Here is a 26,380-nt window from a genome sequence, read left to right as displayed (position 1 = left end):
ATCCTGTCATTATGATGTTAGCTGGTTATTTTGCCTGTTAATTGATGGAGTTTCTTCATAGCATCGATGGTCTTTAGCATTTGGCATGTTTTTGCAGTGGCTGGTACTGGTTGTTCCTTTCCATGTTTAGTGCTTCCTTCAGGAGCTCTTGTAAGGCAGGCCTGGTGGTGACAAAATCTCTCAGCATTTGCTTGTTTGTAAAGAATTTTACTTCTCCTTCAACTTATGAAGCTTAGTTTGGCTGGATATGAGGTTCTGGGTAGAAAATTCTTTTCTTTATGAGTGTTGAATATTGGCTGCCACTCTCTTCTGGCTTGTAGAGTTTCTGCTGAGAGATCTGCTGTTAGTCTGATGGGCTTCCCTTTGTGGGTAACCTGACCTTTCTCTCTGGCTGCCCTTAACATTTTCCCCTTCATTTCAATCTTGCTGAATCTGACATTTACGTGTCTTCTGGTTGCTCTTCTCAAGGAGTATTTTTGTGGTGTGCCCTGTATTTCCTGGATTTGAATGTTGGCCTGTCTTGCTAGGTTAGGGAAGTTCTCCTGGATAATCTCCTGAAGAGTGTTTTCTAACTTGGTTCCATTCTCCCCGTCACTTTCAGGTACACTAATCAAACGTAAGTTTGGTCTTCTCACATAGTCCCATATTTCTTGGAGGCTTTGTTCGTTTCTTTTCATTCTTTTTTCTCTAGTCTTGTCTTCTCACTTTATTTCATTAATTTGATCTTCAATCACTGATATCCTTTCTTCCACTTGATTGAATCGGCTATTGAAACTTGTGCATGAGTCATAAAGTTCTCGTGTCATGGTTTTCAGCTCCATCAGGCCATTTAAGTTCTTCTCTACACTGTTTATTCTAGTTTATTCTAGTTAGCTATTCGTCTAACCTTTTTTCAAAGTTTTTAGCTTCCTTGTGGTGGGTTAGAACATGATCTTTTAGCTTGGAGAAGTTTGTTATTACCGACCTTCTGAAGCCTACTTCTGTGAACTTGTCAAACTCATTCGCCGTCCAGTTTTGTTCCCTTGCTGGTGAGGAGTTGCAATCCTTTGGAGGAGAAGAGGCGCTCTGTTTTTTGGAATTTTCAGCTTTTCTGCTGTGGTTTCTCCCCACCTTTGTGGTTTTACCTACCTTTGGTCTTTGATGTTGGTGACCTACAGATGGGGTTTTGGTGTGGATGTCCTTTTTGTTGATATTTTTGCTATTCCTTTCTTTTTGTTAGTTTTACTTCTAACAGTCAGACTCCTCAGCTGCAGGTCTGTTGAGTTTGCTGGAGGTCCACTCCAGACCCTGTTTGCCTGGGTATCACCACCAGAGGCTGCAAAACAGCAAATATTGCTGCCTGATCCTTCCTCTGGAAGGTTCATCCCAGAGGGGCACCTGCCTGTTTGAGATGTCTGTGAGCCCCTACTGGCAGGTGTTTCCCAGTCAGGCTACATGGGCGTCAGGGACCTGCTTGAGGAGGCAGTCTGTCCATTCTCAGAGCTCGAATGCCTTGCTGAGAGAACCACTGCTCTCTTCAGCGCTGTCAAACAGGGATGTTTAAGTCTGCAGAAGCTCTCTGCTGTCTTTTGTTCTACTGTGCCCTGCTCCCATAGGTGGAATCTATAGAGGCAGTAGGCCTTGCTGAGCTGTGGTGGGCTCCGCCCAGTTCATGCTTCCCTGCCTTTTTGTTTACAGTGTGAGCTACTCAAGCCTCAGCAATGGTGGGCGCCCCTCCCCCCACCAATCTGCAGTATCACAGGTTGATCTCAGATTGATGTGCTAGCAGTGAGCAAGGCTCTGTGGGTGCGGGACCCACCGAGGCAGGCATGCGAGGGTATCTCCTGGTCTGTCGGTTGCTAAGACTGCAGGAAAAGTCAGTATTTGGTCAGGAGTATACCATTTCTCCAGTGTACTGTTAACCAGACAGATAGTCTGTCACAGCTTCCCTTGTCTAGGAAAGGGAAATTCCCCCACCCCTTGTGCTTCCTGGGTGAGGCGACGCCCCGCCCTGCTTCAGCTTGCCCTCTGTGGGCTGCACCCAGAGTCCAACCAGTCCCAATGAGATGAACCAGGTACCTCTGTTGGAAATGCAGGAATCACCTGTCTTCTTCTTCAGTCTCGCTGGGAGCTGCAGACTGGAGCTCTTCCTATTCGGCCATCTTGGAGTGCGAATGTATTTCTTCACAACATTTCGTAATTTACTAATTCACCTTCATCAAGACTAAGAGCTTTAACTATGAGCAATGTTAATTAGTCAAGTTTCTCCAATTTTCTATCAGGTTTTAAATAATATTATCCAAACTTTTCAACTTACTGTTTTTTCTGTATGCTCATGAAGATAGACACACAGGGAAACAGGGAAAAAAATTACCTATGGCTTACACAGACCATCTATGACATGGTTGAAATTTCTGTTTTGTCCTAAATTTTCTTTTTCTTTTTTTAAAAAAATAAGTCATTTTACTTTAGGACAAAAATTTACCATACAAAATCCTTTCTCATACAAAATTATTCTCCTTTCTTTGTAACCTTCCTTACCAAAATTACGTCTTGATATCCATAACTCTCTTTACATCTCTCTCCTTTACTTATTGGTTCCTTTTTACCTTGTTTCATAAATAACCTTTTCAAGCCCATAATTTGAAGTAACCTTCAGATAACCTCTGAATTAGACAAAATTATTCTTTTTCTCAATAAAAACACATCTTCTTTGGCACATTTTATATACAGAATTACATATTAACTAGAATTCTTGTCCTTAGTAATGTTAAATTTTAGTGAAAACCCAGGAAGCAAGAAATCCTGAGTTGCCTATGAGATACTAGCATTTTATAGATGAGAAACATTCTGTAATTTTTAGAAACATGTTTCCCCATATCATCACCTTTTCTTAATTGGAAATTACCAGACATCCAATGAGCATCCAAAATGACTTTAAGATTTTAAATTACACAAAAACTTTATCTATAGCACTTATCCATTTATATTTTATTTATTTTTAGTAGTTTATGAGATTATTTATGCATCATTTCCTTGTTAACCATTTTATAACCTATGAATATCAAATGTTCACCTAAATAAGAACTTTAAATTAACTACATGGGTATTTTCACCAATAACTCAGAAGATTCAACTGTTTTGATTAAATAAACACATTAAATTAGTCTTGCTTATTAAAAGAATGATCATTTTGTTTTGGCTGGGTTTATACTTTTTTTTTTCTTTTCTTTTCTTTTTTTTTTTTTTTTTTTGAGATGGACTCTCACTCTTGTTGCCCAGGCTGAAGTGCAATGGTGCGATCTTTGCTAATTGCAACCTCTGCCTCCCAGGTTCAAGTGATTCTCCTGCCCCAGCCTCCTGAGTTGCTGGGATTACAGGCAACTGCCACCACGCCTGGCTAATTTTCTTTTTTTTTTTTTTTTTTTTTTTTTTGTATTTTTAGTATAGACAGGGTTTCACCATGTTGGTCAGGCTGGTCCTGAAATCCTGACCTCAGGTGATCCACCTGCCTCGGCCTCTCAAAGTGCTGGGATTACAGGCATGAGCGACCACACCCAGCTGGTTTATAGTTTTATAACCTTCTGTGCCAAGCTCTGTCACCTCAAAATATCTAGCAGAGACAAATATAAAATCCAGACAGAAATATATGCTGACAATTCTAAAGACATTTATATTTTTATTTTACCAGTAATTTTTTTTTTTGAGATGGAGTCTCACTCTTGTCACTCAGGCTACAGTGCAATGGCATGATCTCAGCTTACTGCAACCTCCACCTCCAAGATTCAAGTGATTCTCCTTTCTTAGCCTCCTGAGTAGCTGGGATTACAGGCACCTGCCACCATGCCTAGCTAATTTTTAAATTTTTAATAGAGACATGGTTTCTCCATGTTGGCCAGGCTGGTCTCAAACTTCTGACCTCAGGTGATCTGCCTGCCTTGGCCCCGCAAAGTGCTGGGATAACAGGTGTGAGCAACCACGTCCAGCCTATTTTACCAATAATTGTAAAGCCAGATTGTTTATTAAAGATGTTCTTAAGTCATATGAACTTGAAAAATACTTTGAACTTAATTAATGAATACTGTTTTGCTTTTATTTATTTATTTATTTATATTTTTTATAGAGATGGGGTTTCACCATGTTGCCCAGGCTGGTCTCAAACGTCTAAACTCAAGTGATCCACCTGCCTTGGCCTCCCAAAGTGCTGGAATTATAGGCGTGAGTCACCATGCCTGGCCAGCACTTTTTTTAAATAAGCCAATTTGGTAGGCATAACATATAACATAATAAAGGTACATACACATAAACACATCTAAACGTGTATACACACAAACAAAGATCCAATTGCTTTTACTTCAGAATTATAGCCATGAGATAGCAATACAAATTCACTGGTCTACAAACATGTTCACATGGCTACACTTTGCCCTGATATGTTATCCAGTGAAGGCTGTGAACCAAAATTTTGGGTGAAGCAGTTTTCAAGGCAGTTTGATTTTTAAAGGCCAAATCTCCCCAGGCTCCAAAGAACACTGGGGCCAGCATTTTGGGAGGCTGAGGCAGGTGGATCATTTGAGGTTGGGAGTTTGAGACCAGCCTGGGCAACACGATGAAACCCTGTCTCTGCTAAAAATACATAAATTAGCCGGGCATGCTGGTGGGTGCCTGTAATCCTTGCTACTTGGGAGGCTGAGGCAGGAGAATCACTTGAACCCAGGAAATGGAGGTTGCAATGAGCTGAAATGGCACCACTGCACTCTAACCTGGGCAACAGAGAGAGACTCTGTCTCAAAAAAATAAATAAAGTAAAAAATATTTTTTAAAAAATAGAACACTGGGGCTGGGCACCAGTGGCTCATGCCTGTAATCCCAGCATTTTGGAGGCCGAGGCAGGCAGATCATGAGGTCAAGAGATTGAGACCATCCTGACCAACACTGCAAAACCCCATCCCTACTAAAAATACAAAAAATTAGCTGGGTGTGGTGGTGTGCACCTGTAGTCCCAGCTACTCGGGAGGCTGAGGCAGGAGAATCGCTTGAACCCGGGAGGCAGAGGTTGCAGTGAGCCGAGATCACACCACTCTACTCCAGCCTGGGTGACAGTGTGAGACTCTGTCTCAAAAAACAAACAAACAAACAAACAAAAAAACACTGGGGCCAAAGAGCACTAAAGGAGAACATCACATACTAACCAGGCCCAACTCTGTTTAGAATAGCAGCTTAAAAGCCTGGATACATGGAACTCCATTCCACTTTCTCATTTAACAACAAACTCCAGATTCCAAAGAATACTGGGGCTAAACAGTATTATGAAAGAATATCAGTTTATCAAATTCTAATTTCCCATGACTGTATCGACACACACACAATCACCAAAACACAATGATCCATCTGCTGCCACAACAAACAAGCCCCAAGACTGTCCCAACTAAAACAGTCAAGAGTGTTTTCCTTTCTCCTTTCTCCTTTGGTTGGGCTTTTTCAACTTGCAAACAGAAATTCCTTTGGAATTTCCCAAATCGATAGGAGCCAATCCCACTGTCTGGTACCTGCAATGAACACTCAGTTGCTGGAACACACACACAATTACAAACAATCCATCAAGAAAGTCCATATCAAAACAGTCAGGGTGCTTCCCTTTCTCAGCCATTTGGGTTTTTTCAACCTGCAAATGGAAATTCCTTTAAAATGTTCCTCAACAGAGAAGAGCAGATCTTGCTGTCTGGACCCACAAAGGATACTCATCTATCCAGATACAGATGTAGAATTTCAAAGGCTGTTCTTCCTAGGCAATCAGGAATGTGGTTTGGGCCCGTAGCAGCAGGGCCAGAGAGAATCCAAAACTCACCTCCAGTCAAAACTGAGTGGGCAGCTGCTTAGGAGGGCTTCTGAGACTCGTGGCCCATGGCAGCCAAGCCACAAGCAACATGTTTACTGTCAGGAAACCAAAATCTGTTGTTGAAACACCCTGATCTAGGTCCAGCTGCTCACTGCACAGAAGGCCAATCATGGAGACAACAAGTATTGCCAAGGAAGAAGGCTTTAATCAGGTGCTGCAGCCAAGGAGATGGGAGATCAGTCTCAAATCCATCTCCATAACTGACTAAAATTAGGGGTTTATAGGGCAGAAATGTAACTACATGCAGCAAACCAGGAATTAGGGGTAAAGAAGAGGAATATGTCAACAAGAAGCAGGTAGTCAGTTAGGCAGCCACTGGGGGTCAGTTATCTGGATTGCATTGTCCAGATGCCGTGACCTGGTGTGTTTCAGCTCCTTGATACAATCTTAGAGGCCTGATGGTTGGTTTCCTCAGAAATGGCCTCTGATAAGACAAATGGAGCTTTCTGAGATTTTAAAACTGGGGGGCTCAAGTTTCATGTTTGTTCAAAAGAAACTATAAACATCAGTTCTATAGGACAATTGGGTAAGTTTCAAGTTTGGCAGACCCCCTTTTCTCTGCATCCACATGGCAAGCAGAGAAAGGACAGTGAAAACCTACAGGCAACTTTTGACAGTTTAATTTAAAAGTAAACAGGCTTCCAGATTAACCCACCTTGGGAAGGTCTTGTGATTCATGGTGAAATCCTATCCCTGAATCTCATGATGAGTTCCTCAGGTTGTTGACATAGTGATTAATGCATACCCCACTGATCCTGAAAAGGGTGCTGACTTATTTCTGAATCATAAAGTTTTACTGATTGTCTTACAAGAAGACATTTGAGCCTGTATGTTGCAATCTGTATCCAACGATTGTAACCTCTCTATTGTATCCTCCAATGAGAAAGGACAGTTCTGGTGTGAAGAGCCCCTCTTCCTTCTCCTGACCCTACCTATAAAATCATTCCAACTTGTAACAGACTCTGGAACACTCTCAACTTTGTTGGTGTGTTTTCTTGGGTTGATCCTCATATTTGGCTTTCAATAAACCATTATAAATTCTTTCTTTCTCAACAGGCTTAATTTTGGTCAACATTCTGGTGTAGTTGGCAGAATTTTGGAGTGACCTCCCTGGACCACATAGTGTGGCCTCCGACCTTTGTGCAGGTACTGGCAATGAACACATTGTATTCCTGAACTTGGATGCCCTGGCTGGGTGTTGCAGATGAGTTCCTCCCAAAATCAATGAGCCTCCTATCGTGGTGGAAGTTCTGGTTTTTTGAAGCTGGTTTTCTCCTTGGCTAGACAGGAGTTTTTGTTGAATCCTAGGGCAGTGTAAAATAGGAGCTCTGTGAATTGTTTCTCTCAAGGTTTTGGATGGGACAACCTTTCCTTAGCTTTCTCATTTTTGAGTGCATGAGGGAGGGCACTCTTGCTCTGAAGTTAAGAAACGTTCTCTGTCTGCGACCAAATAGTTTTTAGGAAACCCACAATAGCATAGGTGTCAGGGCATACCCCCCACAACATGGAGCAGTCTCATAGGAAAATCCCCACACTGTTAACTTTTTGCTCAGCTGGCAGGCTTCATAAAAACTGATTGTCTCTTGCCCATGAATGCCCTAGAAACTTCTTTGGAGGTGACTCTGGAATCAGAGACATGTAAGATAATTTTTCAGCCTATTGAGTGAAATTTTGGGGAAGAAAAATTCAAAACCACCACACTTGATCCACTACATTACTTGTCTCATTCAAAACAACCAAGATGGGAAACATGTCTTCTAAGACTCAGGGTACACTGCCTCTATCAGCACCAGCTGGTTTGATGTGTAACACTTAGGGTCCTTCTTCTTGCAAGTACTTAGATAAGTGGACCCATGTAACCCGGGATGGTCATAAGCAGCAGTGGCCAAAATAGGGATCTTTTGAAAATGCCTAAGCTGATGTATTACCATGCACAATTGGAAAAAGCTGGTTTTAGAACCAGACAAATTGACTTACTTCTGATAGCAGTGAGATGCTCCTAAAAGAAATTCTGGGAAAAAAAATGGCCTTCATTGAAGAGATAAGCAAAAGGCTATCCCACACTATTTCTGATTTGAAAACCACTTCAAAAGCTTTCTCCCTTTCATTCCAATTGCTTCTCCTCCTTCTACCCCATGCCTTCATATTCTTCCTTAACTGAATGTATTCCTTTCTACTTGTTCTCTTGGCTCCCATCTGTCTCTTAGGTAGAGATTTTTGGAATGTCACAATACACACATTTCCTTCTCTCAAAAGGGGGAAAACGTATTTACATTTGGAACAGAAGGAGCAAACAGAACAACTAAAGAATGAAAATGAAACAATTAAAATTATCATAATTATCACCAACAATTTTTTCTGACCCAAGACTAACGAATGACACTGATGAGTTACTGCAAGCTTTGCTGGTTCACTTATGCTCCCAATCTCCCACTGACATTGGTAAAACATATTCAACCAACCCCATTAAAGTGGAAGTAAACCCAATTAAACCCTTTATCCAACATCAGACAATACCCTTTAAATGCCCTGCTGGACTTCACAGTCCCTTGGAGATGTAAAACTTCATTAGCCGTATGGAAGGATTAAATTCTTTCCCTGTGCTTTGAGATATAAATTTGCTACACTCAGTAAGGGCTTCAGTCATGTAGGACAGATAACTTTAATTTGTACCATTTTGAAAGGCACAATTTAATTCAATTCTCCTTTTAAAACAAGTGAAATTTACCTGATTCATGACCCAAATTTTAAAATCAAAGCTATAAAACCTCTATGTAGTAACAGATTGACTTATAAATACATTAATGCTTAGGAATTAGTAGTCCCAAACATCTAAGTTCACATGACTTGAATAAATCTTTTGATAAGTATGACTGATTAAATATTTTTGCTTTAATAAAACAACTATCTTCTAAGTTATCAGCAAAATACTCATATATTTAACTCTAAGATTCTTTCTTAAGTGAACATCTGATATTCACAGGCTATAAAATTGATTGACAGGAAAATAACTTGAAATGATGACTAGCTTTGTCTAATATATCAATTTTCATAAGTAATCTAGGTAAACTGTTAAAAATAAAGTAAATGTAAATGGGATAAACATATATAAATAAACTTTTAATGTAATTTATAATCTTAAAGTTTTGCTAAATTAAATTAAAAAATAGATGCTCGTTAAACATCTAGGTCAATTCCAATTAAGATAAAAAATGTTTTTGTTATGCGAAAATGTTTCTAAAAATTATAAAAGAGTTCTCATTTGTAAGATACTGTCATGTGATAGACAATTCAAGATTTCTTGTTTCCTAGGTTTTCAATAAAATTTAAAGTTACAGAAAGTTTAAACATTCTAATTAATATATATAATTCTAAATTTAAAATGTGTCAAAAAAAGTAAGATGTGTTTTTGATGACAGAAAATTATAAGAAGGCATAAAAATATGTTCTTTACTGAGAAAAGGTAATTGTGTTTAATTCAGGGGTTATTTAAGGCTGTTTTAAAATAAGGAGCAATATAGAAAGGAACCAGTAAGAAGGAGAGAGAAAAGTGAAGAAAGTTATGAATATTTTTGGTAAGATAGGTTAAAAGAGAATAATTTTGCATGAGAAAAAAGTCTTGTATGGTAAATTTTTTGTTCTAAAGTAAAATGTCTAGTTATTTAAGAAAGTACAGAGAAAAGCAAAAAGTCCAAGCGTTTCATAAACAGTCTAAGTCATAATAAGGTTTGTGAAAAGAAACCCTATGAAATAAATTTGGTATATGATCAAGTTGGCTATAATTAAAAGGAAATTATAAGTCTTTCTAAAGATTGAGATTTGATATTAAAAATACACTAATAAAAAACAAAAAATTTAGTCCCCTATGTTAGAACAACAAGGTTTGCTTAAAATATTGCTTTGCTTTTAATAAAATTAAAAGAGATACTGCTTTTTAATTCTGAAATCTCTTTCTTTTTAAAACTTTTTTTTTTTTTGAGATGGAGTCTCGCTCTGTTGCCCGGGCTAGAGTACAGTGGCGCAATCTTGGCTCACTGTCACCTCTGCCTTCTGGGCTCAAGCAATTCTCCTGCCTCAACCTCCCGAGTATCTGAGACTACAGGCACTTGCCACCACGCCTGGTTAATTTTTTTTGTATTTTTAGTAGAGACAGAGTTTCACCATGTTGACCAGGCTGGTCTCAAATTTCTGATTTCAGGTGATCCGCCTGCCTTGGCCTCCCACAGTGCTGGGATTACAGTTGTTAGCCATGGCGCCTGGCCCAAAACTTATTTTTATTAAGATAATTCCTGCATTGTCTTTATTAAGTTTTTGATTACTCAAGAAAACTGAGCTTTAAAAGGGCTAAGATTTTTACATCCATGTAACTTTCTGTATTGCTTTTGAAGTCTTTTGATTAAAACTCTGGTTAAATGAATAATTATTATTTTACAATGATCTGTGATTCCATTTTGATCAAATGTTTTACACCTTTCTACATCTTTGGCAGGTTTCCCCAAGATCAAAATCCTAAATATTTTTTTGGCCTAAAATTTACTTTGCTATTTTCCAGTTAGATCTCTGAGGGACCTCAAAGAATGTATCTCTCCTCTTGCAGAGATATTAAATGATTAGACTGATTTGGTAAATTGTATGGGAGTAACTGTCCAATGATACGTAATACTAGATCTTCTTTCAGTTACACTTATGAGTATGTTATTGATAAAATGTTCCCCAAATTATATAAATTTATAAAAATCTGTAATCAGTCATAATTTTGATTGTTTTCTAAAGTAATATTTGTATAGATATATTATTAATGTGAATATCCTAAAGATTATATGACATTTGTAAAAATCTCGTAGTTTTAATGGGACACTATCAGTCGTGATTCTGGTTGTTATCTTAAAATGCTGCAGGTAATCAAAATATCTAAATTTCCTTGTCAATTGGGTACTTCTATTAGATTTTAACCATGGCTATTCTAAGTTTTTGACATCCACAGTTATTGTTTTAAAATTTTCTCTACAAGCATTTGAAGTTAACTATAATCCAAAATTGCTTTTTTATGGAAAAGGCTCTGACAAGTACTCTTGAACATAGGTTTCTGATAACTTTGGAGATGATATAGTTAGACTAGATAAAACTTTCAGAACTCTAATGAAAAACTGATGTCTTCATGAAGATTGCTAACCCAACACCAGCAAAATAAGAATTACATGAGACTAAATTGATGGAGGAATAAAGTGACTTTTATGACTTTTTGTTTGAAACATTGCCGATTCTTTTTATATTTTGTTTTCAAAAGTCAAGAAAACTTCTCTTTCTTTTAAGTTACTTATATCTGACAGCACTTAGGTAAAGTAGACTTTTGTGAGCAAAACCAAAACAGTTACTTTTCTCTCTCTACATGAATTCGCCATAATTTGGAAACTATTCATAAACATTCTTTTGGCAATGGTTATTTGCATAAGTTCAATAACAATCTGTTTCTTTTGTAACAGGACAGATTGGAAACATTGATTATTTTACCAAGGCTTTGACTAGAATGTCATATTTTCAAGTATGACAAGATAATTTTGAGGGATTGAGATTGGCTTTGTAGAGCTAATAGACATGGAAGAAGACTGACCTGATACCTTGTCGACACAGTTCCCTCATACAGTTTTTTAAAAATTGTATTTACTTAGAAGCATTCAGAATGTCAACAAAACAGCTGCAACTGTTTTTTTTTTTTTTTTTTGCAATTGCAGAGTGGTATTCAATTAACAGAACAACAATTGTTTTGTATAAGCTGCATCAGAGACAACTGAAGGTGAAAAAACTACCATCCTCATATATAACTAATTTGTGCTGTGCACTAACAAGAACCTGCTTTAAATTTCCATGCCAATTTACAACCCCCATACTGTACCAGGCAAAGGTTAGTGGCTAAATACCACCAGGACAGGGCTATCTAAAGACACATTCGGTAGTGGTTAACTATACAAAAAAATACAATGTACAGTTTAAAAACAAATCTTACACATATATAACTAATTTGTGCTGTGCATTAACAAGAACCTGCTTTAAATTTCCATGCCAATTTACAACCCCCATACTGTACCAGGCAAAGGTTAGCGGCTAAATACCACCAGGACAGGGCTATCTAAAGACACATTCGGTAGTGGTTAACTATACAAAAAAACACAGTGTACAGTTTAAAAACAAATCTTACACAGTCTTACATTGAAGTTTTTTTCTTTAAAAGGAGTGAGTTGTGTACAGGCGGCTTAAATGCTTTATAGACAAGAAAAAAACTGCACTAGAACCAACTTATTTATCATCATCTCCTTCATTTTCCTCTTGTTCATCCTCTTCATCTTCTTCCTCTTCCTTCTTTTTCTTGCTTTTTTCAGCCTTGACAACTCTCTTTTTTGCTGAATTAGGCTTTCCTTTAGCTCGATATGCAGCAATATCCTTTTTGTATTTTTCCTTCAGCCTTGCAGCCTTGTTTTCATAAAACTGCTTGTCAGCTGCAGCAGTGTTATTCCACATCCCTGCCAGTTTCTTCACAACATCATCAATGGACAGGCCAGGATGTTCTCCTTTGATTTTTGGGCGATACTCAGAGCAGAACAGGAAAAAGGCCAAAGGAGGCCTCTTGGGTGCATTGGGATCCTTGAACTTCTTTTTTTTCTCCCCTTTAAGAGGGATGTAGGTTTTCATTTCTCTTTCATAATGGGCCTTGTCTGCCTTCGCCATATCTTCAAATTTTCCTTTCTCTTTGGCAAAAATGGTCTTCCATATCTCTGAGCACTTCTTTAAAAACTCTGAGAACTTGACTGAAGCATCTGGGTTCTTCTTCTTATGCTCCTCCTGACAAGTTTGCACAAAAAATGCATATGATAACATTTCGCCTCTCAGCTTCTTAGGATCTGCTTTGTCCATGTTTAGTTATTTTTCCTCAGCAAGATACAGAGTCACCCAGGGCCCATCCAGCTCTCACTTGCGCCAGCACTGTCTCTATGGACCTCAATGTACTGCAATCTCTTGTAGGTTTTTTGACCTTGTGTTAAGTAATGTCCCTTCCCGACAGGCCCAGAAACCTTGAGGTATTTGGGGGACTTCAAGAAAGGAGAAATTTACCCAATTCTTACAAGTAGTACAGGCACAATCTGATGATAAATCATTGGCTTGGCTTTCTAGCCTGAAGAAGCTTTTAAAAGTCTAATCTAAAATGCCTAATGAAAAAGTTCCAGCAAAGCCAACTTAAAAGGAGCCTGTATGGACAATCACTATTCCTGTTGCCTTTTATATAAATAATCAGGTCAAGTACAATAAGACTAAAACTTATACTGCAAATAAAATTGGCCTATGATTTTTCTTTGGCAGAAAAGGGAGATCGAAGAGAGAAAAATTATCTTTCAGAAGAAAATTATAGCATAGTTGTTATTAGATTCTAGCCCAGACCATTGTTTTTGTTTCAAAAATTATTATTTGCTTGCAATTTGGACTTAATTATTTCCTGGCTATAATAAGTCTCTAAAGAAGAACCTGGATTTACTTTTTTTTCTTAGTTGGCTCCCTAATGGAACAGGTTTTTTTCCCCCCATTCTTGTACACAAATTCTCCTTTTGATTATAATTTTTGTGTGCATTATATTTCTGCTATTCAAATTATTAATGCTATGAATCACTCATTGTTTTACTTCTTCCAAGAAAAGTGAAATTATGAAATTCTGAAGACTAGAGATGATTCAACAAGCAACAGCAACTATAAATTGATGACTTGTTCATTTGGTTACTCTTAGGACTAATTTCTTTGTTCTATTGTGTTTTCAAGTTGTTATGATTATAATATTAGGTTGGTGCAAAAAAGTAATTGCGGTTTTCACCATTACTTCTGATGGCGAAAACCGCAACTACCTTTTTGCCCCAACCTAATAATAAACATAGTTTATTTTCTTGGCTATTAAGTCACTCATGATTTGCATTGTGCTTGCTTTAGATCCATGGCTAAGGCCAAAATACTGATTTCCCAGTGAGATGATTTATCATTCAGGAGAATAGCATGTAGCTGTGTGTCATGACCTACCTCATCTTGTCAGCAAACTGGCCTGGTTGCAATAACAAGGTTTTTTTTCCCCCACCGAGGGACATGACCTCCTGGAATAAGCCTTCTCATTGACAAAGAATGAGGAACATCTATCCCCTTAACCTAGCAGATTGATCAGCAATGCTTCCATGGGAAGATTTTTTTTTTAATCAGAAAGGAAATGTGATAATCTACAGGTCACATTTGACAGTTTCGTTTAAAAGTAAACAGGCTTTCCAATTAACCCACCTTGGGAAGGTCTTGTGATTCATGGTGAAATCTTGTCCCTGAATCTTATCATGAGTCTCTCAAATTGTTGACACAGTGATTAATGCATAACCCAGTGACCCTGAAAAGGACACTGATTTATTTCTGGATCTTAGAGTTTTACTGATTGTCTTGCATGGAGACATTTGAGCCTGCAAGTTGCGATCTGTATCCAATGATTGTAACTTCTGTATTGTACCCTTCAATGAGAAAGGACAGCTCTGGTGTGAGGAGTCCCTCTCCCTTCTCCTAAACTCTTCTACACAACAGGGGTTTCCAACTCCCAGGGTAAGGACCTGTACCAACCCATGGCCTGTTAGGAAATGGGCCACACAGCAGAAGGTTAGTGGTGGGTGAGTGAGTGAAGCTTCATCTGTATTTACAGCAGCTCCCCATTGCTTGCATTGCTGCCTGAGCTCCACCTCCTGTCAGATCAACAGCAGCATTAAATCCTCATGGGAGCACAAACCGTGTTGTAAATTCCACATGTGAGGGATCCAGGTTGTGTGCTTCTTTTGAGAATCTAATGCCTGATGATCTGTCCCTGTCTCCTATCACCCCTAGATGGGAACGTTTAGTTGCAGAAAAATAAGCTCAGGGCTCCCACTGATTCTACTTGATGGTGAGTTGTATAATTATTTCATTATCTATTACAATATAATAATAATAGAAATAAAGTGCAGGATAAATTTAATGTGCTTGAAACATCCCAAAATCATCCTGCCCCCAACCCCATCCCAGTCTGTGGAAAAACTGTCTTCCACAAAATTGGTCCCTGGCACCAAAAAGTTTGGGGACCTCTGCTAAAAGAGCATTTCAACTTGTGGCCAGTGAGGTTGCTCATGCCTGTAATCCCAGCACTTTGGGAGGCTGAGGCAGGCGGATCACGAGGTCAGGAGTTCGAGACCAGCCTGACCAGCATGATGAAACCCTGTCTCTACTAAAAATACAGAAATTAGCCAGGCATGGTGACACACACCTGTAGTCCCAGCTACTTGGGAGGTTGAGGCAGGATAAGTGCCTGAATCCAGCAGGTAGAGGTTGCAGTGAGCCAAGATCGTGCCACTGGACTCCAGCCTGGGCAATGGAGCGAGACTCCGTCTCAAAAAAAAAAAAAAAAAAAAAAAGGCATTTCAATTTGTAAAAAACTCCAAACACTCCCAACTTTGTTGGTGTGTTTTATTGAGTCACTCCTCACATTTGGCTTTTAATAAATCATTATCAAGTTATTTCTTCCTGGCCAGCACTGTGGCTCATGCCTGTAATCCTAGCACTTTGGGAGGCTGAGTTGGGAGGATCAGTTCAGCTCAGGAGTCCAAGACAAGCCTGGGCAACAGAGTGAGACCCTGGCTCTACAACAAATTAAAAAAATTAGCTGATGTGGTGGCATGCACCTGTAGTCCTGGCTATTTGGGAGGCCGAGGTGGGAGGATCACTTAAGCCCAGCAGGTTGAGGCTGCAGTGAGCTGTGATTGTGTCACTGCATTCTAGCTTGGGTGACACAGCAAGATCCTGTCTCAAAAAATTTATTTATTCCTGAACAGCCTTAATTTTGGTTGATAATGGAGCCTGTGGAATCAGCTTTGTATGTCATTGAGCACCAGTCAAGAAGTGAGAGTAAGCATGCCTCGTCAGTTGCCAAGTGGTGATGGTTTTTGTCCTAACCAGCTCAGCACACTGAGCCTAAACCTCCCTCAAGAGTGGCAATAGGGGCTTCATAAGAGACTCACTTTTCCTGTGTGTGTTCCTCTGCAGAACTAATGACAGAGTCCACACCTCGAACTCACCAGATTGGCTCAGTCTGTTCCTTCTGGCTGACTGAGCTCTGTCTGCACCTTGGAGCGGGTATTTGGGATTTTCCTTTCCATTCACACCACCTACTTGAAAATGCTTTTATTTTCTGACATTTGATCCTTCTCCCTAATCAGCAGGCCAGCCCTACCCATTACTACTTCAAGTTCTTGTCTATGGAGGCCTCAGTGATCTAGAGCTCAGCCTCCCGTACTCACTTTCTAAGGGAAATGAGGAAATTTGAAGATTTCTACTGAAACAAAAGAATGCTTTTGCACTGAGACACCCAATCCCAGACCCAGGTACCTGGCTTGCATCTGCTCATCACACACAGAAACATACTCCAACTGAGACTGAGCATGCTTCAGGGAAAGGCAGTCATGACATAGTGTGCCTGGAGAAAGGCCTGACTTATTTTGGGGTCATAGTCGGAAATTTATACTTACACAAGGGTCAACTAAGGTATTGTTGTGAGACTCCAGTATTCTCTGTTGAAAAAAAACAGAAAGATTGGTACAATATTGAGTGTGATTTTTCATTAACCCCACATTGGAACAGACTTCTTTATTTTTAGGGGATTCATGCCACAGCCCTTCTTTTGTTTCATGTCTGCTTTTATGGGCCTGTACATCTAACTGAAGAATAAAAAAGCACTAAATTATGTGTCAGTGACAGTTTCGCCCAATGCAAGTGCCATTTCCTGGCTCTCACACCCAAGGCAGGCCTTCGTGAAACCACTCAGGGAGGCTGAGCTGGAGCAACTCTATCGGTCCTCCTACTTCAAGGGGCCTGCAGGCACGTTTGTCTAAATTTGGAAGTGTCCAGGTGCAGTGGATTACGCCTGTAATCCCAGCACTTTGGGAGGCTGAGGAGGGCAGATCACAAGGTCAAGAGATCGAGTCCATCCTGGCCAACATGGTGAAACCCCCTCACTACTAAAAATACAAAAATTAGCTGGGTGTGGTGGCGCGCACCTGTTGTCCCAGCTACTTGGGAGGCTGAGGGAGGAGAATCGCTTGAACCCAGGGGGTGGAGGTTGCAGTGAGCTGAGACTGCGCCATTGCACTCTAGCCTGGTAACAGAGTTAGACTCTTTAAAAAAAAAAGGAAGTGTCATTCCATCCAGAGAAGCTGCAAAGGGAATCGGCCAACTCTTCCTCCACAGCTCCCAGTGACCACGGGACCCAGAGTCCTGGACGCCATGCAGGTATCCCAGGAATAACTCCACCCCTTTCTGCAGCTCTCCAGGAACACATCTTTGAAGACAAAATGCCTCCAAGATCCCCAGTACTGTAGCTCTTCTGAAGGTAAGCACCTCTCCACTTTCTCCTGAATCTCGAGAGCTTGCTTTGACCTAGGGTATCTGTGGAATGAAACAATGACTGCTTAAGCTTTTACCTGTAGCTCAGGGCAGAGAGGCCTTAGACAAACTACTCAGTGGGATCCAAGGCATGATGATAGGAGAGGTGGCCATATTACCACCTGCCAGAAGCAATCTGGGCCTTTCGGCTAAGATAAAATATAGCAGCTCAGTGGCCTAGAATCTCCCACTGCATCCCATTAGTTATTCACCCAGGTAAGACAATGAGGTTGACAGAATCCTTAAGGTTCATCCTTTTGGCCTCCTTTGTTTTGCATTATTTCATTGGCCAAGCCCATCACCTGGAGCCTTGCAGTGGCTCCACAGTTGTTTGTTTAATGGATACATAAGTGCATGAACAAATGAACACAATTGTCACTTGGGAGAAGAGGTTTCTTAGCAGCCAGTAAATGATTAGCTTGGACTTTTATGTCTTATTATCCTGGGGTATCTCAGCTATCACCAGCAGGTTTAACAAAAAACTTATAAGCAGGAAAGCTGGCAACAATAGCACTTACTACACGGTGCTGAGAGTGACACAAGCATTAGAAACCAAGGGGAGAGGAGGGAAGATAGACCCTCCGGGGAGATCCTCTGAGAACTGAGGCAATTTCACCTCTAGAGCTGTGGGCCCTCAGGGAATGGAGAGAGGGTGCCTGTGATGAAGGGATGGGAGATGGCCAGCTCAATTGATTAGTCCAGACTGCATCAGCCTTGACTGTTTGGCAGTGGGTAGACATGTTTGGTTTTAATAATTATATCAAATAATGTCTCTTTCTCCAGAAAACCCAGTGATACAGAGCCTAGTCACCGAATCTCTAGTCATAAAGCCAGTGGAGCAGGTAGCCCCAGGAGCCAGCTTTGTAAAGATTGTGGCTTCCTGGTATGGCAGAAATATCCAAGGTCACCTATGTCAGAGATTAGGAAAATAGAAGTTCTTCCATCTCCTTCCTTCACCAGGTTCTCTCTTATCCCCAGCCTTGGAGAGGCCGTGGAAGGCATCAGTGATCTCAGCATTTTTCCATAGAATACATATAGTATGAAGACCACTGGTCTATGAACTCCACATACTACCTCCACGGAGGGAGAATTCACCTTCACAGATAGAAGTGAGGTCTGTGCAGCCCTTTTGCTGGGGCCAAAGGGCCTCTCCACAAAGGAAAAGATTTTCCAGGTCAGCAGCCTCACAGGGCACTCTGCCTCCCACTCAAAAATTTTCACCTGAAGAACTCTGTGTGTGTGTGTGTGTGTGTGTGTGTGTGTGTGTGTGTGTGTGTGTTGGAGGTAAAAGATAAAAGAAAAGGAGAGAATGTTTTTTGTCGTTTGCTTCCTTGGGTGACATATGCCTATATATACATTTTAGGGGGAATTCTCCATTAGGTCATGTGTAGTGACCATGGGATGTTTCTAGGGGAACTTTTGCTTCATATTTATTTCTAAAATATAGAATCCAGAAAAACCAGTGAAAAACAACCAGTGTTTATATTGAGGTTGCAAAGGCACACTGCTTTGTGCATTTCAAACTCATGCTTATTTTTCCAATGCCAGCCCTATCTTTTATGTTCAAAGAAAGTGTGGCGCCAGGCATGGTGGCTCATGCCTGTAATCCCAGCCTTTTGGGAGGCTGAGGCGGACAAATCACATGAGGTCAGGAGTTTGAGATAAGCCTGGCCAATGTGGTGAAACCCCATCTCTACTAAAAATACAAAAAAATAGCCGGGCGTCATGCCACACACCTGTAGTCTGAGCTACTGGGGAGGCTGAGGCACAAGAATCGCTTGAACCAGGGAGGTGAAGGTTGCAGTGAGCCTAGATCGCACCACTGCACTCCAGCTTGGGCGACAGAGCGAGACTCTTTCTCTTAAAAAAAAAAAGTATGGCATTTAGCTCCTTTACTAAAAAACACATACAATTCAGTTCTGTCTTTTAATCTATTTCTGAGGATTATCTCAAACGTTTTGATGCTCAAAGGAGCCCTGGACTTATACATTGAATAATGTTTGAAAGCAGCAACTGCAAAAGCATTATATTTGATGGGTCAATTTAAAGACTGTAAGGCCACAGAGATAGAAAATCAACAACATAATAGACAAGACATTGGCAGAAGATCACTTGATCATCACCTTTTTTCTTGTGCTTGGTGGTTCTGGCAGAATTTTTTTCTAAAAAAGAAAAGAGATAAATGATTTGATGGGTTCTTGCTTTTATTTTGTGAGCTTAGTTTTTCTGACTGCCTTCCAAATATTCCTACCTGGATAACCCACTATTAACTCAAATTCAAGGTGTTTTCATGGAAATTACTTTTCATGATTCTCCAGGGATTAAAGGAAGCATTTCAATGCCTTCCTCTGGCCTCATGACTTCTACAATCAGTACACAGAATGTAGCCGCCTCATTACTCCCAACTTGTTGATGCATTGTGGAGCAGATTTGCATGCTGTCCTTTCTATATATGTAGAATGCCCCATTCTACATTTTTGCTAGTTGTTCATCTTTTTAGACCTAGCTCAGTGCAAGAGTTCCACAAAATGGTCCTCATCCTCAAAGCCAGAAATGACTTTCTCTTCTCTGATCTATTGTACCTCTTCCTGCAGGTGTCTCTTGTGAGAACATTGAGACCCTGTCCAGGCCTATAATTATGAAAGCACAGCCTGCCTTCTGGGAAGGGGCTCACAATTTGTGTACCCTCCATAGCTTTAGATGTTGGTTCAATAAGTATTTACTGAGCAAAGATCTTTTATTTGTGTAATAGTTATTTATTTATTTTTAGAGATGGGGTCTTGCTATGTTACTCAGTTTGGAGTGCAGTGCAGTGCCTATTCACAGGTACAATCCTACTACTGATCGGCAGGAAAGTATTGACCTGCTCTGTTTCCAACCTGGACTGGTTCACCCCTCCTTAGGCACTCTGGTGGTCCCCTATGTTGATGCTGAACTTAGCATGGATACCTCATTGGCATAGTACACTAAGCCCAGAACCTCTGGGCTCAAGTGACCCTCCTGCTTCTGTCTTCTAAGTAACTGGGACTACAGACATGTGCCACTGTGCCTGGCAGATCTTTTTTTTTTTAATTGTTAGAGTGGCACAAGGAAGGACTGTCTGTGGGTGTGCAACAGAAAGCACTGTATTTGGAGTCAAAAGACACAGGTTCATCTGCAGCAAAGACCCTGTGCCTGCTTTGTAACATCAAGGGGTTCATATGAGAAGCAATGTTACTTTAAAATGCTATTTATTTATATTCTCTTACAAGAATAAATTTGAGATGGCCTATCCAAAGAAATCTTGTTGAAATATTTTGTAATCCAGGAACTACATATCTATATATGTTAAATATATATATGTGTGTGTGTGTGTGTATATTTAACATTTACCTCCCCCCCAAATTTAAGACCTCCCCTCCAACTTAAGTTACTTTCATGTGACCAGATTCCACAGTTTATTAATGGCAGAGTCAAGGCCACAATTTACTGTCCAACCTTCAAAAGGGTAAGAAATAAAGTACTTAGAGGATTAAGCTGTAATATAAGCCAGCCAACGTAATGTTCAGGCGAGAATGTTAGTAATAACATATGCATCGAGACCTGGGCAGAGGAAGGAAGTCACGATGAATTTCTGGGCACTGAGAAATTCTGCTAAAGGTTGGTGTTAGTGAAGCATGACAGCTAAATCCTTGATTTCAGCCATTTGTCTCTAGAATACCTCCATCAGGAATTTCAGGGTATATCCACCGCAGCGTATACTTAGCTTCCAGTTCTTGGATGCTCCGCGGTCTCCTTCAATTTCAAATTCCCTGGGAGTGAACCACTTTTTATCCTCACTCTGTATACACTTCTTTGAGCTTCCTGTAAGACCAAGGCAAGGTGAGCTCCCCAACTGTGAAAACACCTGAACTTGGCCTCCCCCCATGCTGGGGTCTGGAGCCACCCACTTTGGGCTTAGGATCATAGCAGTAAAGTCTGAGTTTTCCTGTCAGATATCAGGGGCTTCATACCCAGCCTGCAGGAACAGAGATGAAGGGGACTCTCTGTTGTGTGTGTACGTTTCTTTGACCCTCATGCAATGAGAAGAAATATTACTACCAACATTTACCTTTTCAATGTATTTTGCTATATTCCAAAGGTGGGGGTGGGTGCAAAGAATGGCCCTAAAGAATGAGCAGAATTCCTCCTCCTCCCTTCTTTGAGACCTGATGTAGAGTCAGCCTGAATTTCAGAGAGGTGGATGAAGGCACAAAGCCCTCTACCATGCTCTTGGGTCCCCAGGTGGCCATGTGACAGCTGTTACTACAGCCACATCTGCCTTGTCTTGTACCATGTTGTACATGTGGTACAATCAATTATGTTTCATATTTTGAACTCATGGCTATTTTATATTAAAAGTAATTATGGAAATGTTATATAGTGGGAGAAGTTAAATTATGCTTATGCAACATAGTCATGGGGCAAACATTTATATTTGTTGGTGCTCAAAGAACTATGTCGTGGGGAGGTGTCAACCGTGATAGACGAACGTTAGTTCTGTAATTTAACAATTGCAACTTGTGAGGTATTTTATGTCTGTTTTTTATTTTTTTCTCATAATAATACAGCGAGGCAAGTTATATTATTGTTCTGATTTTGTAGAGAAGGAAGTTCAAGGTTAGAGAGACGGAGCACCTGGCTGTAGATGAATCAGACACTCTTGGTATAGCTGCAACTTGAATGCAGGTCTTCTGATTCTAAACCCTGTGATCTTACCATTTAGCAGAAGGCTATACAGATGTTATGGGAAATGGGGCTGTGAAAGTTACTGCTGAGATTCTTAGATGTGTACATTTTCCACCCAAGTACTGAGGTGCTTGCCCTTGTAGTGGGTGCTAGTTGGATGTCTTGTGGGCCTTTCACATAGGGTAAGAGGAGATGGCCTCATAGGTTAATGTTTTATGAATTTTAAAAGCGTGAAAATGTCATTGTTGTGCAAAACAGAGTTAACAGAGTGGGCCTGAGACTTTCCTTAGAGGGCCTATATGCAAGGTTCGCCATTGTCTATATGCAAGGTTGGCCACTGGCATTTAGGAATTTGGATTTTAGGAGACTTCTATCATTCCCATAACTCACTGTGGGCTAAACTGTTCATAATAAACAATATGGATAAACATATTGTTTATCCATAAAGATAAAGCCCTTTAGAGATAAATCCCTCTTATTTATGGTTATAAACAAATGCAATTTATTTATATTTTCTTACAAGAATAAATTTGAGATAGCCTATCCAAAGAAATCTTGTTAAAATGTTGTGTAATCTGGGAGCTACCTATCCTGATGTATTATTTTCAGACATACGTAAATAAATTACATTTATCTATAACCATAAATGAAGAAGAGGGCTCACTGTGCCTAAACTGTTTGCACAAATGATATGGTTTATGCTGAACACCCGCTTACCTTCTGGGAATCTGGAATTTTGGTATGTGCTAGGCAGAGGGCACCTATGTGACTGGTAAAAACCCTGGACTCCTAAACTCAGGCTGGTTTCCCTGGTAGACAACATTTTACATGTGTTGTCACAATTTGTTGCTGCAAAAATTAAATGAGTCCTGCATGACTCCACTGGGAGAGGACTCCTGGAAGCTTGCTTTTGGTTGTCTCTGAATTTCATCCCATGTGCGTTTTTCCCTATGGTATGTTTTGCATGCTTCACTCATAAACCCTAGCTGTAAATGTGATGATGTCCCAAGTCCTAGGAAAGCTCCTAGCAAATCATCAAGGCTGGGGCTGGTTTTGCAGAACCTCAAAGCAGGTGTCTACTCCTAAACAGTATGCTATCTGTGTGGATATTTTCTAGCTGAAAATCGTAGATGGACCAGTAAACTCACCTTGTTTGAATCGCTCCTTATATAGAGTGCCCTTCACCTCACCACAGGTCACAGGAAGTTCAGGTTGTTTAAAATTAATATTTTCATCTTTGGGAATTCTTGGACCTGCGAGGAAGCATTTTTTTTTTCCATTCCATCTACTTTTACAACTGTGCATTGTCCCTCCCCACTTGTCTTGAGAGCTTTCTTTTATAATTCAAAATGTATTGGAGGGATTTCCCCCATGAATCAGTTACATTTCAAAGTCTTTCTTTCATGGCACATTAGATAGCAGTAGATACTGTTGTCCTCCACTCCACCTTCTAAAATATGACACAACAGCCTGGCATGTGGTAGGATCTCAACTTTCAAGCTGGTTGGTCATATCCACCTATCACACAATGATTTTCCTCCTGATGTTTTGAAGGGAGATTTCCACTCATATTATTGCTTTGACGTTATGTTAAAAAAAAACTCTCAAATTTTAGCCTATCTCCCCATTCCAGGCATTGACTGAGGGGACAGAGGGCAGGATGGCAGAGTGGCACCTAATGGGGCACCTTTCGGGGTGGCGTCTGTCTCCCTCTTTACCAACTGCTTTGCTTCACTTTTTCACTTGAGCTTTCTCTGCTGCTAAAAGGGAAGCTTGGTGTGGGGGGGTTCTAGAAGAAACTGCACATTGAGAGAGGAGGGATAAAGAGAGATTGACGAAGCATTCAAATATACAGTTAGATAGAAGAAATAAAACCTGGTGCTTTCAATAGATCAATAGGGTGATTATAGTTAACATGAATTGATTATACATCTCAAAATAGCTAAAAGAGAATAATCTGAATGTTCCTGGCATCAAGAAAGGTAAATATTTAAAGTGATGGATATCCCAATAACTCTGATTTGATTATAAGAAAGTATCAAATTGTCATACGTACCCCCAAGTATTTCTATCTATTATGTATTAATCAATCAATCAACAAAAAAGAAAGTGCACATTGCTTAGGGAACCCTGCATGAGCACATGACTGGGGCACTGGGGATCTGGTTCCACTGAAGCAGGTATTGAGGGTCTTAAAATGAACTGCTGGTCAACGTTAAGTCTCCAGTACTAGCTCCATATGCCAGTTAAGAAAACTGAGTTATTACTCACAGTACAGAATATTAAATATTAAATGTTTAATTATGAAAAGCATATCGATCACTTCTTTTTACCTCTTTTTCTTCTTCTTTTCAAAGGTCTAGTGTTGGCTTTTCTTCCTGAGAAAGTTGAAAAACAACATAAATGTCTCTTTACATTGCAAATAGTAGTGTTTTACAAAACCACCATTCAAATGCAACTTTTCAGGATCCTGTCTAGAACTTAAAGAAAAATATCAAATGCCTAGATCAGGAGTCAGGAACTTTTTTTGTAAAGGGACAGATAGTAAGTAGTTAAGGTTTTTCAGTTCATAACCTCTGTTGTGACTACTCAACTCTGTAGTTGTGTCATGAATGCATCAAAGGATGCGACGGTGACTGTGTTCCAGTAAAACTTTATTTACAGTCAGCAGGATAGATTTGCCCTGTAGGTCATACTTTGATGACCTCTGATCTAGAATTGGTTACAACCACAATGCTTAACTGAGATGCATCCTATATTTCTCTATTAATATCTCCAAATCATTCCAAATAAATTTGAAACAGTATTTTACCTGCTTCCCAAGCGACAGGAGGAGAGCAAGAATGAACACGTATTCAGTGCTCGTTGTATGCCAGGATCTATCCTTAGATCTTTGCCTCTATTAACTGACTTCATCTTTACAACAAAATCTATTAAATAGGCACTAGTACTATCCTCACTTTGCAGATGAGGAAACTGATGCTCAGAGATAAATATATAAATTAAAGTGTTGACAATTTTCTTTGGGAAAGAGTCAGAGATAAAAAGTAGAAACATAAGGTCTCAAGACAGACTTCATGGTAGACTCTACCAGTCAGATATGTAAACTTGGAAGGTTTTGTACTGAAAATGGTGAGGAAAATGACCAAAGACTTAAAAACTAACCCAACGAAGGCTATTCAAGAGGAACTTGTAGAAATTAAGGCACAAGGCCTAAGAGTTGTATGGTTAAAGATAGCACAAAGGATTGACTTAAAAGATATCTCAGGGCTGGGCCTGGTGGCTCATGCCTGTAATCCCAACACTTTGGAAAGCCAAGGCGGATAGAGTTCTGAGGCTGAGGTCAGGAGTTCAAAACCAGCCTAGCCAACATGGTGAAACTCCGTCTCTACTAAAAATTAAAAAAAAAAAAAAAAATGGCTGGGCATGGTGATATGTGCCTGTAATCCCAGCTACTAGGGAGGCTGAGGCAGGAGAATTGCTTGAACCCGGGAGGCAGAGATTGCAGCGAGCCAAGATCGCGCCACTGTACTCTAGCTTGGGCAGCAGAGTGAGACTCCATCTCAAAAAAGAAACAAACCTTGGAAGCACGTATCTATGTGTTGATCGGTGTGTCTAAATAAAGAGCCAGTCATTCCAGATGTATGTTTAGATCCGCATCGTTCAAACGTGTTTGCTGAAGTCAGGGACACAAAGTGGATGCTCTTTCTTTCTAAAGGTCTGTGCCCATTATTCTGTGCCCGTGGCTGGTATCATAGGGTGCGGATTTGGGTCCTGCAAGCCCCAGGAGAAAAACTCCTCCAGATACTCAATCATGAATGCTCCTTCCTTTGAGCAAATTATGACCAGATTAGGCTGGAAAGGCATCTTTCCTTCAATCTAGCATAAAGAAACCTTGGGATTGATGATACTGTATTTTCTGGGCCTCTGTCGTAACAATTACTTAGAGGTTTTTTTTTGTTTTTTAACTTCATCAAGATAAAAATGGTACCATCAGACATTTACTGATAATTCACATGTCAAGAGGAATCATATCCCGAGAAAAAGCATGCTCTACCGCACAAGATGTTGCCCTTAGGAAGTTTATTAAAATATTATGGAGATACATGGAGAGGAGAGATGACTAAACCCGTATAAAAGAATTATAAACTTGGCTATTGAACTAAAGGTTTCCCCCCAACCCCCCTTTTTTTTCTTGAGACCGAGTCTTGCCCTCTTGCTCTGTTGCTCAGGCTGGAGTGCAGTGGCACGGATCTCGGCTGGCTGCAACCTCCACCTCCCGGGTTCAAGTGATTTTCCTTCCTCTGCCTCCCAAGTAGCTGG

General features: G+C 40.2%; 1 protein-coding gene across 8 annotated transcripts in view; it reads right to left on the bottom strand.

Moving 5' to 3' along the window:
- The window catches only part of SP100 (SP100 nuclear antigen), a 129,082-nt gene that overhangs the window by 18,069 nt on the left and 84,633 nt on the right, over positions 1-26,380 (bottom strand). For 4 of the 8 annotated variants that reach the window (XM_054548486.2, XM_009238204.4, XM_063712402.1 and 1 more), the window contains 6 exons: positions 24,391-24,435; positions 23,206-23,310; positions 21,051-21,193; positions 19,474-19,512; positions 16,438-16,479; positions 11,092-12,715 (listed from right to left, as the gene is read on the bottom strand). In XM_054548486.2, coding sequence (XP_054404461.1) covers positions 12,173-12,715; positions 16,438-16,479; positions 19,474-19,512; positions 21,051-21,193; positions 23,206-23,310; positions 24,391-24,435 — 917 coding nt within the window. In that variant the 3' untranslated portion in view covers positions 11,092-12,172. 8 annotated transcript variants of the gene reach the window in all.

Source organism: Pongo abelii, chromosome 11 (genome assembly GCF_028885655.2).
Source record: "Pongo abelii isolate AG06213 chromosome 11, NHGRI_mPonAbe1-v2.0_pri, whole genome shotgun sequence".
In the NCBI taxonomy this organism is placed as follows: Eukaryota; Metazoa; Chordata; class Mammalia; order Primates; family Hominidae; genus Pongo; species Pongo abelii.
The sequence above is the reverse complement of the archived record's forward strand: the minus strand, read 5'-3'. Positions and strand labels throughout refer to the sequence as shown.